Source organism: Rhinopithecus roxellana, chromosome 2 (genome assembly GCF_007565055.1).
Source record: "Rhinopithecus roxellana isolate Shanxi Qingling chromosome 2, ASM756505v1, whole genome shotgun sequence".
In the NCBI taxonomy this organism is placed as follows: domain Eukaryota; kingdom Metazoa; phylum Chordata; class Mammalia; order Primates; family Cercopithecidae; genus Rhinopithecus; species Rhinopithecus roxellana.
Window position 1 is genome coordinate 93,747,795 of NC_044550.1, and position 10,711 is coordinate 93,758,505.

At 39.4% G+C, this 10,711-nt stretch overlaps 1 protein-coding gene across 1 annotated transcript; it reads right to left on the bottom strand.

Moving 5' to 3' along the window:
• Positions 1–2,722: 2,722 nt before the first annotated feature.
• TKTL2 (transketolase like 2) lies at positions 2,723–5,517 on the bottom strand. The gene has a single exon (XM_010375943.1). It carries the CDS (start codon positions 5,358–5,360, stop codon positions 3,483–3,485), a length of 1,878 nt encoding a protein of 625 aa, XP_010374245.1. The 5' UTR covers positions 5,361–5,517; the 3' UTR covers positions 2,723–3,482.
• Between the last annotated feature and the right edge of the window lie 5,194 nt (positions 5,518–10,711).

Genomic DNA, 10,711 nt, shown 5'->3' on the forward strand with positions numbered 1-10,711 from the left:
CAGCTTTTAAAGCTACAATCTCAGTTTTCCCTCTCTCCCCTGTTGTTATAACAGTGAGAGTTGAAGAGAGTTTTCTCACAACTTTTCTCCATCTTTCTTCCCAATAGTTTCCATAGTTTCTCCAAATAGATTACTGCCCACTCTATGTTAAACAATCCTGCGAATCTATGTAAAAACTCAGGAAAGTTTAGAGCCAACTGATCCTAACTGAAGGGTTTAAGAGTAAGTAGATACTCTTTAACAGTTGGTGGTCCTTTTCTGGGGGACCCTTTTCTATTGTTCCCAAATTGCAGGCATCACACAGAATTTCTGAGGCATGTACCTCTCTACTCTTAGTGTGGTGATCTCTGACAAGCCTGCAACCTCCAATCTTACTAACACTCTGTAGTCAAATATAGAGGTGGCCTTGAGGCCTGGACCTCAAGGGGTGAGCCCTTATCCCCTCCACATATCTATACTGTCACCCTCATCTCTCCCCAGTGCTCTCCCCCAGGGTTTGCAAACCTTTACTCTAAAAAGTCAGGTTGTAAATATTGTAGGCTATGCAGATTATATGGTGACTATTATTACTACTCAGCTCTGTCACTGTAGCTCCAAAGCAGCCATAGACAATACTCAATTGAATGAGCATGACTATGTTCCAATAAAACTTTATTCATGGACACTGAAATTTGAATTTCATATGTCATGAAATAGTACTTCCTTCTAATTGTTTCGACCATTTCAAATGTAAAAACCATTCTTATCTTATAGTTATATAAAAACAGGTGGTGACAGATTTTTCCTACTGTCAGTGTTTGCCAACTTGTTCTGCTCTAACCCAGTAGTTCTATCTATTGTCAGGAAACCAAACCCATGTCTAAATCAACATCCAACCTTGCAATGAAATACCTATCTCCTCTTCTTGGTGTTAATGCCAAACCTTGTGAGCAATTCTCTTATAGAAATTCTCCCCTACCAATGTCAGTAAAGGGAATTGGTTCAGTGCCTCCTCCCGTCTCTTATGGGAGGATGGAGAAGATAGTTTCCCTCTAAGAACAGTACACCCTTCCATTCTACCACAAAAATGTGGCAGGACCTTTCTTCCATATCATGATAGTAAAGGCCACCAAAACAGTTCAGTACTTCTCAACTTCTCAAATTAACTCCTTTCTGATTGGACTCTGGAGAATTTGGTGATTCCTGTAAAGTTCAGCAAACTGAGATAACTAAAACTGAGTATTTCACATTACTCTTACATAATTTTAAAATCAGAAATATTGAGTCTTACTTTTTAAAAAATTATATTTTTTCCCAAATAGGGCTCTCCATTGAATTTCCATGTAGCTTAAGAGCCTTTGATATATTTAAATAAGGTAACATAAAATGAAATTTCAGTGTACTGATTCCTTCTTTTGCTATCTCTGAGGGTCATAGAAATCAGGAAATGACCAGGGAGCCATTCACCATGTAAATGATCAGTGTCACTCTCAGATGACTGTAGCCTTAAGAACTGTAAACATAAGCAAGGCAGCTGCTGGTGTCAACAGCTCTCCCTGGAATATCACCAGGTTATTGATAATCTAATAGACCTTCACAGCAAAAACAATGAATAGAGGGCCAGAGTTAAACCAGTGATCATGTTGTTCATCAAAACTACATCTTCATAAACTTTAGCAGTCAAGGGTTAGCATCTGTCGGGATGATTCTCTCCTAAGATTCCCATGGACACTTAAAAGATCTCAGGACAGATTCAAAGCTAGAGAACATTCAATATAACAAAGCCGGATATGATTCTTACTTGAAGAATTGTGGACATAAGACTCACCTGCTATTTCTTCTCTCTGGAGCTCATAGCCTATGGTTGATAACCTGTGAAACAGAGTCTTTACAGGAGAGATTCCTAAGGGCTTCCCCACCCTGCTACAAAAAATATATATAATTTCTGGTGGTGTCTGAGATTCCATTAGACGTAAAGAACTTGATACACTGTCATTATTAAAGGTGTGCTTATACATGTTTGGTTGGAAACAGATCATTTTACATGCCCACTTTCATAGCATGTACAGAACACATGCCAGTAAATACAATTAAATGGATTTTTGTGTGTGTGAAATGTGGGGTAAACACATTTTACTTATTTGCATTTTCTAAATTTCTGCAATGATTTTATATCAACTTTTTATTTCTACAAAGTAATTTTTAAATCTTATGAAAAACAGAGCAATTTTCACAATCATTTTACAAAAGAGGAAATCAGCTTAGAGAAAACGGGTAGTAGTAGATGAGAAGAGGCTGGTTTCTCTAATTCCCAGGTTAGTATTAATATTTTTTGACTCTATTATTCCTCCTAAGACAATGATTGCTGAGACAAATTTGTTATGCCCCCAAAGAACTTAATGAGGGTAATAAAAATAAGGAAATAATTACTTGACATAGACACAGAGTAATTTTAATTTAGTGTGGAACTTTGGGTCCATCTGTGATTTGCCTGACTGGTACTTTCTTGTACTCCAAGCATATATTTACACACTCACAGCCAACAGTCGGGAGTCTGCTTAAGGGATGGCTTTTTAGTCCATACAATCTTCTCTAGTAACTTATCTCCAGCTTCAACTTTTTTTCCAGGTTTGCTTCTGGGGGACACGACTCTCTCTGCTTCTCATTTAGACACAAGTTCTCCCTTATTTAGGATTTCATCAGGAAGAAATCAAATCTCACATACACAGCACAGACTAAAGTATCTGATTTTTAAATGCTTTATTACATTGACTTTAGTATCATTAGTACATGAATACAATCAGATTAACAATCTGGTTTGGCCACAAGGAAAAAACAAAACATTTCTGAAGCTTCACAAAACTATGTGTGTAGTGTGCAAACTAGAACCAGTAATACTTTCATCTCTTCACAGAACACCACAAGCAGTGTGGTGCATCATAAGAGCTTTCACTGCTGCACCATCACCTCCAAACTGTAGAGGGGAGATGAAGGCAAACTTTGGAGGAATTTCCAAGGCAACTGTAGTCAAATATTATTTGTAAAACTGCAGGTATAGGATGGCATTATACAAAAGCTCAAACAGCCTTCAAAACTTTTACTGAAGTCTACAATTAAATTTCTATTTTTTTAACTTACAAGGAAATCATACTCGTTTAAGATATAGTTACCTCTACCTTAATCCTCAACTCAGTCAGATATTTGTAGTCTTATCAGAAATATTTGTATTAGATAGTTGTTTTATTTCCTATTCTATTGCTTACAATTTTAAAATCCACATTAATAACTCAGAGTAACATTTATACATAGATTAACAGAAAGGTAAACTTTAATTTCCAAATTAGGAACAAAGAAAGATATTAAATGGCTTTGCTTTAAAAGAAACAGTACAACTGAATAGGCATAAATAATGGTTTGGTAACAATAAGCATGAATTTAATACAAAGATACCAGTGCTTTTGGACCAAAGCCAATAGACTTGACTTTTTAGAAATAAGCTTAGTTTACTTCATTAAAGTAAGTGTTACGGCTGCTATAATGTGTCTGGTACTGATTCCAAACATATCCAGCAATTCACTAGTTTTCCCATGTTGAGGCACTCCTGACACTGCCAGCTGATGAACAAGGATATCAGGCTCCCTGGAGACAGCTGCACAAACAGCTTCTCCAATGCCACCTTCCCTGTAGTGATCCTCCACTGTGATAACTCGGCCGCCTGTGGCTTTTGCACTGGAGATGATGGTGGCGGCATCCAGGGGTTTAATGGTAAATGGGTCGATGACACGGACAGAAATACCTTGTTGAGAAAGATGGTCAGCAGCTGCTAAGGCTTCATGGAGAGTAACTCCAGCTCCAATTACTGTGACTTTATCATTGACACTGTGGCGGACCACCTTGGCCTGGCCAATCTCAAAATTTTCTTGTGGGGTATAAATAACTGCAGTTTCTGGTTGGCTGGTTCGAATGAAGCACATTCCTTTGGTATTGGCGGCTAGATAAACAGCATGCTCTGTTGAGATGGCATCACTTGGATAGAAAACAGTGCAATTAGGAATACTTCGGAACATGGCTAGATCCTCCAGGGCCATTTGGGAGGGTCCATCTTCTCCAGAGGATACCCCACAGTGGGAACCAATAAGGTTGATATTGGCTTGAGAAATGGCTCCCATTCGGAGCTGATCAAATGCTCTAGTAAAAAAGGCAGCAAAAGCACTAGCAAAAGCAATGGTTCGACCACGTGTGGCACAGCCTAGTGCCACACTTACCATGTTTTGCTCAGCAATAACACACTCTATGAAACGCTCAGGGTGTTCCTTCCTGAATATCTCAGAAAAGGTGGAGTTCATTGTGTCACTACTCAGAACAATAACTCTTTCATTTGCACGGCCCAGTTTAGCCAGAGCCAAACCATACGTTTTCTGAGTAGCTATCTTGTCACTAACTTTGTAAGCAGGTGGGGAGGTCATTTTTATATCTGTGATGATGATTTGAGGTGAGTCTTCCACAGGTGGTTTTGGTCTGGGATTCTCATTGGTTTGTATCTGACTCTCAATTAATTTGACAATTGCATCTGCTCTTTCTTTTGGCACTGGCTTTCCATGCCAATTTTCTGCATCCTCAATATTTGGAATACCCCGACCTTTGAAGGTCTTGGCAACTATAGCAGTAGGCTTGTTCTTCACTTGACTTGCTTGCCAAAATACTTGGCATAAGGCCTCCACATCATGGCCATCCACTAAGTAAGTATTCCATCCAAAGGCCTCACAGCAATTCTGGTAGATGTCTGCGCCATGTTCAAGGGGTGCAGGGCCACTTTGTCCCAAGCGGTTCACGTCGAAGACCGCCACGAGATTGTCCAAGTTGTAGTGGGAGGCAAAAGCGAAAGCCTCCCACACAGAGCCTTCTAAGGATTCGCCATCTCCCATTAGACAGAACACCCGGTAGCTGGCCTTGTCAAGGTACTTGCCAGTATAAGCCATTCCACATGCAGCACCTAATCCCTGCCCTAGGGACCCTGTTGCCATGTCAACAAACGGCAGTCGGGGGGTAGGGTGTCCCTCCAAGTCACTGTGAAGTTTCCTCAGGTTCAGCAAGTCAGATTCACTGATGTCACCCACCTCCACCCAAGCAGCATAGAGGATGGGAGCAGCATGTCCCTTGGAGAGGATGAACCGGTCATTGTCCGGGTGTTCTGGGTCTGTCTGTTTATACTTCATTGTGTGGAAGAAGAGGACAGACACGACCTCTGCTGCACTGCAGCACGACGTGAGGTGGCCAGAACCAGAGGCATACATGGCCCTGATCGAATGGATCCGCAGGCGGTTGGCGGTGTCCCGCAGCACTTGCACAGTCTTCACATCAGGCTTGGCGTCGTTGGCCATGATCTCTCTTTTGTCGGTTTGGCAAAGCAAATGGCGCCGCAGCACCCCCACAACGCACCGGAGCAGTGCTGTCACGTGACCGCCCCGCCCTCGCCTCGCCTCTGCCTGGAGGCCTGAGCTCAGCCACCAGCGGGGGCGCACACAACGCAGCTTCCCGCGAGACCCAGGAAACTGAAACGTCGCGGTCGTCTGCCCCCTCTGATGTGCACCGTTCTCCCTCTCTGTCCAAGCCCAGCTGAGTGGATTTTTAGTATTTACTTTGTCACTTACATGTTCAACATTAGTAAGCATAATTAAATTTCTTTTTACCTTTCCCTGTGTTATAAAATTCCCTGTGTTATAATACACAGAAAAAATGTATTTTTCTGTGTATTATAGGAAGCTATTTGTGAGGCTGTGCTTTTTTAATGCATTAACACTATATCCGAGACATCACTCTTTTACATCAGACCATTAACAGAAAGGATCCAAAGTCACTTTCAATCTGACCAGCATGGCAATGCTGTCTCAACAGAGACTTTCTCAGAGAAACTAAATATCTGAATCTCAGACTTATAGAAAGAAATATAATGACTAATTTGACCAAAATGTACAGGAAGAACAAATCTGAAACCACCCAATGGCAGAATAGAATTGCAACTCCAGTGTGCCCAAAGTACTATTTCTGTGTTGAAATAATTAGAAGGCCAGTAGGCTGACGTAGCTTCAGCTCACTGAGTTCTTACCTAAGAAAAGGAAACCCAAATCAGTGTAAATGATGAAAAGGAAATTTAAGCTTAATCAATCAGAAACTGCCAGCTAACTTCTAACTAGAGACTTTCTACTGGGATAACCTAAATAAGGCTAGTAACTCCACTTTAACGAATTAAATATCTTTCCCTTGTTTCCAAATTCACCCTATAAAAGCCTTCTCCTTGGCTCCTTCATCAGGAGCTACCAGATTCGTGAATTACTGAATGGTTAAATAAATGCTTTAACATTTTAATGTGCCTCGGTTTATCTTTTAACGACTGTTACTACAAATCATTTTTAAAGCAAAGTTACTTACTTTAAAAAACTAAATTTGTGGGCCGGGCACTGTGACTCATGCCTGTAATCCCAGCACTTTCGGAGGCCAAGGAGGGCGGATCACAAGGTCAGGAAATTGAGACCATCCTGGCACAGACAAGGCCAGTAGCTGACCTTGTCAAGGTCCTTGCCAGTACAAGCCATTCCACATGCAGCACCCCTAGGGACCCTATTGCCATGTCAACAAATGGCAGTCGGGGGGTAGGGTGTCCCTCCAAGTTGCTGTGAAGTTTTCTCAGGTTCATCAAGTCAGATTCACTGATGTCACCCACCTCCACCCAAACAGCATAGAGGATGGGAGTAGTAACAAATCATGTAGTAACAAATCATAGAGGATGGGGTTTAGTGAAACTCCGTGTCTACTAAAAATACAAAAAAATTAGATGAGCATGGTGATGGGCGCCTGTAGTCCCAGCTACTCGGGAGGCTGAGGCAGGAGAATGGCATGAACCTGGGAGTTGGAGTTTGCAGTGAGCCCAGATTATGCCACTGCACTCCAGACTGGGTGACATAGTGAGACTCCATCTAAAAAAAAAAATAAATGAGTAAAAAACTAAATTTGTGCCATTGAACTCTTCTAGCAGGCCAAGGTTATGGTTTGTCATCAATAAAACAACAATTAAAAAAAAACCACAATGATAATATATCATAACTTCCCATATTGTGATGTTAAACCTCTTGGTTTCTTGAGCAATAATTCTTACCTTAACTTCACGTTAAAATCAGGGGACACAAGAAAAATAATGCATGGTTCCATCTCAGAAAAATAGAATTTGAATTTCTGGACCTGGAGTCTGGGAAGCTATGTTTCTAAAATACACCCATTGATTCTAATGTGTAGTCAAGGTTAATAACATAATCTGGATATAGTCTGAGACCAGTGGTCCTCAACATTAGTTGTAGTTTAGAATTATCTGCGGAGTTTTAAAAACATCTCACGTCCATGCTGCACTCCAGACCAATTATATCAGAATTTCAAGGCAATAGATCTAGGCATCAGTAATTTCTTTTTTTTTTTTTTTTTCTTTTCTTTTTTTTTTTTTTGAGACGGAGTCTCGCTCTGTCACCCAGGCTGGAGTGCAGTGGCCGGATCTCAGCTCACTGCAAGCTCCGCCTCCCGGGTTTACGCCATTCTCCTGCCTCAGCCTCCCCGAGTAGCTGGGACTACAGGCGCCAGCCACCTCGCCCGGCTAGCTTTTTGTATTTTTTTTTTTAGTAGAGACGGGGTTTCACCGTGTTAGCCAGGATGATCTCGAACTCCTGACCTCGTGATCCGCCCGTCTCGGCCTCCCAAAGTGCTGGGATTACAGGCTTGAGCCACCGCGCCCGGCCAAGGGCATCAGTAATTTCAAAATCTTCCCCAGGCAATTTCAATGTTCAGTCAGGGTTGTAAACAACTCACTCAGGGGGTGTTATCTTTATACTTATTATCCCTTGCATTATATCTCAGAAAAATATTTCAAATGTTATTTGCTATTTCAACTAGTTCTATCATTTTAACTGTTAAGGACGCATATTAGAATAAATGGTAATAATATGACACTAACAAGATTTTAAGATTTGTTGCAGGAATGTTGGCATTGGACAAGTTCTTAAGAGGTCATCGTGTATTCATAACTCCCCACGCACTTTGCAAATTAAAGCTTGTTTATCTTTTTAGACAAATAAAGGAGAAGAAAATACAAGCAGACTAGGCTAGAACTAGTAGTAAAGAAGATGGGAATTAGAGAAAAAATAATAATCACAGTAACAAAATAGCAAACTACTACAGGCTGACAGGAAAGTAGTTATTATAAACATGGGCAGCTCACCATTATTTTGGCCAAAAAGAACTCGAATAAATCCACACAATTAGTAAACACGATAGCATAAAAATGATTTATGAGGCAATGTTCACATGAATAAAAACGTGGGAATGCTTAACATTTCTTTCCAAGTTCCCACAATCTTTCATTCATTTAAAACATTGCACAGTTATTTCCTAAAGTATTAAATAAAAAAATTTTAACATTAGCAAAGGTCAATTTTATTAAGAGGAGAATGTAGTCTTGGGGATTTAATACCCTAGATAGTATGTGTGAATTTCCTTCTATCATTCTGTGAGACTGTGTGAATTTTTTATACTATATAGAAAATAATATTTTATAAATTATGTGTAAAATACTTACAAAGTATTCTGAGATTTTGTAAAAGCAATTCTGGAAAGATATAGATATACATATATTTTTACATATTTATATATATAACATATCAATATATGTAACATATATTAATTTTATATAAAATTAATTTTATATTAATATATTATATAAATAACATATATAAGCTGTTAAAATTATTTTCTTTAAGCATTTTAGTATTTTAAATTTAAAATATATTTTAAAATATACAATTGAAAATAACTATACAAATACAGGTAGAGCATCCCAAATTTGAAAATCTGATGTTTGAAATGCTCCAAAATCTGAAACATTTTGAGCACCAACATGTTACTCAGGAGAATTGCTCAAAGAACAGTTTGGATTTGGGATTTTTCTGATTTGGAATGTTCAGCTGCTAAGTATAATGCATATATTCCAATTTTTTTTTTTTATTGAAATCCAAAACGCTTCTGGTCTTAAGCAAATAGTTTAAAATAAAGAATACTCAACTTGTTTGAAGTATGCACATTTTCATAACGCAACATTACCCAATATGGCTGGGAACACACCTTCAACAAATAAATCAAAGACCTGATACCACCTTCTCCCCTCTTTAAAACAGGCTTTCATCGACAAAAGGTCAGCCAAAAACTTTTAAACCAGCATGCCAAAAATGTAGTTGTCTTGGAGAAAAGTTCATTATTCATTTTAGATATCATTTTGGAAGCCAGTCGAAAGTGTTCTGCAAATAGGAAAACATTATTCATTTATTATTAATCTTGGTTTATCCAGACAAAGCAGAGATTGGCAAATTCAGGTGCCTGCTGGGATAAGGAGTTACCATGAGTGCTTGGATGTCAGCTACAAGAGGGTTAGAGGGGCCTGTGTCAAACTGAAGAATACAAGACCACCTAAAGGGATTTAAAATTGAAAAACATGTAAACATTTTGTTGAAAAAATAAAATATACCTTCAGGCTGCCACTTTTTACCCCAATTTAAAGTCTGTTTAAACACAAAAATTATTTTTGTTTTATCTTTACTTAAATTTTTCACTTAATTTTCTTCTCATAGTATCTAAAAGTATTCATTATAGTGTGTACTTCACATGAAAACAAAACCTGCCGGGCGCGGTGGCTCAAGCCTGTAATCCCAGCACTTTGGGAGGCCGAGACGGGCGGATCACGAGGTCAGGAGATCGAGACCATCCTGGCTAATACGGTGAAACCCTGTCTCTACTTAAAAATACAAAAAACTAGCCGGGCGACGAGGCGGGCGCCTGTAGTCCCAGCTACTCGGGAGGCTGAGACAGGAGAATGGCGTGAACCCGGGAGGCGGAGCTTGCAGTGAGCTGAGAGCCGGCCACTGCACTCCAGCCTGGGAGGCAGAGCAAGACTCCGTCTCAAAAAAAAAAAAAAAAAAAAAAAGAGAAGACAAAACCTAGCAGGATTACCAATACAAGTGGCTATGAAGGAAAAACATAAATAGTAGCAATTGATAAGTGTAATTTCTACTGGGTTGCAGCAGAGAAAACAGAGCACACAATTACTGATTACTGTGTAGGTCTACACCTATTTGTGAAAATATACACTTCGCCACGTGAGGGTGAGTAATATTTAGGAGTTGGGAATGCTGAAATTTTACTTAAATCTTATTTAAACTGTTAAGTTTTGTTAAAATGGAATTATATAAAATACATAAATGCTGAATTCATCTTTTGCTTCCACTGTTTAAATCTGGTTGGCTTTGGAAGCTAAAGTATGGAGCAAATGAGAATAAGATTCTTGTGTAAGGCAATAAGTTTCCCGGAAAGAAAAATGTGCTTTATCTTCCTGGATTATTGCTTTGAAAATTTTAACAGATGCTATTATGATGCATCTCTAGGATGCTATCCCACTTTTTCCATAGTTACAAGTCCTTATTTTGGGGTGGCGAGAGAAGGGGCAGAAGAGAGAGGTGGCAACAAATTTAAGAAACTTGGCCCACCTCCCAGTCCCAGGAGAAAATCATAATTAATCTAGGACCAGCATCACAATGCCATTCCCTTTGGCTAGTAATGGGGGTTAGCACGTGTCCCAGTTCAGGCCAATAAGATGTAGGCAGAAGTCTGCTTTGGGTGTAATAATTCTTGTTTCTTCTTTTAG

Bases quoted from the DNA above. Each gene is read 5' to 3' on its own strand.
- TKTL2 (XM_010375943.1), bottom strand. From the start codon at position 5,360: ATGGCCAACGACGCCAAGCCTGATGTGAAGACTGTGCAAGTGCTGCGG.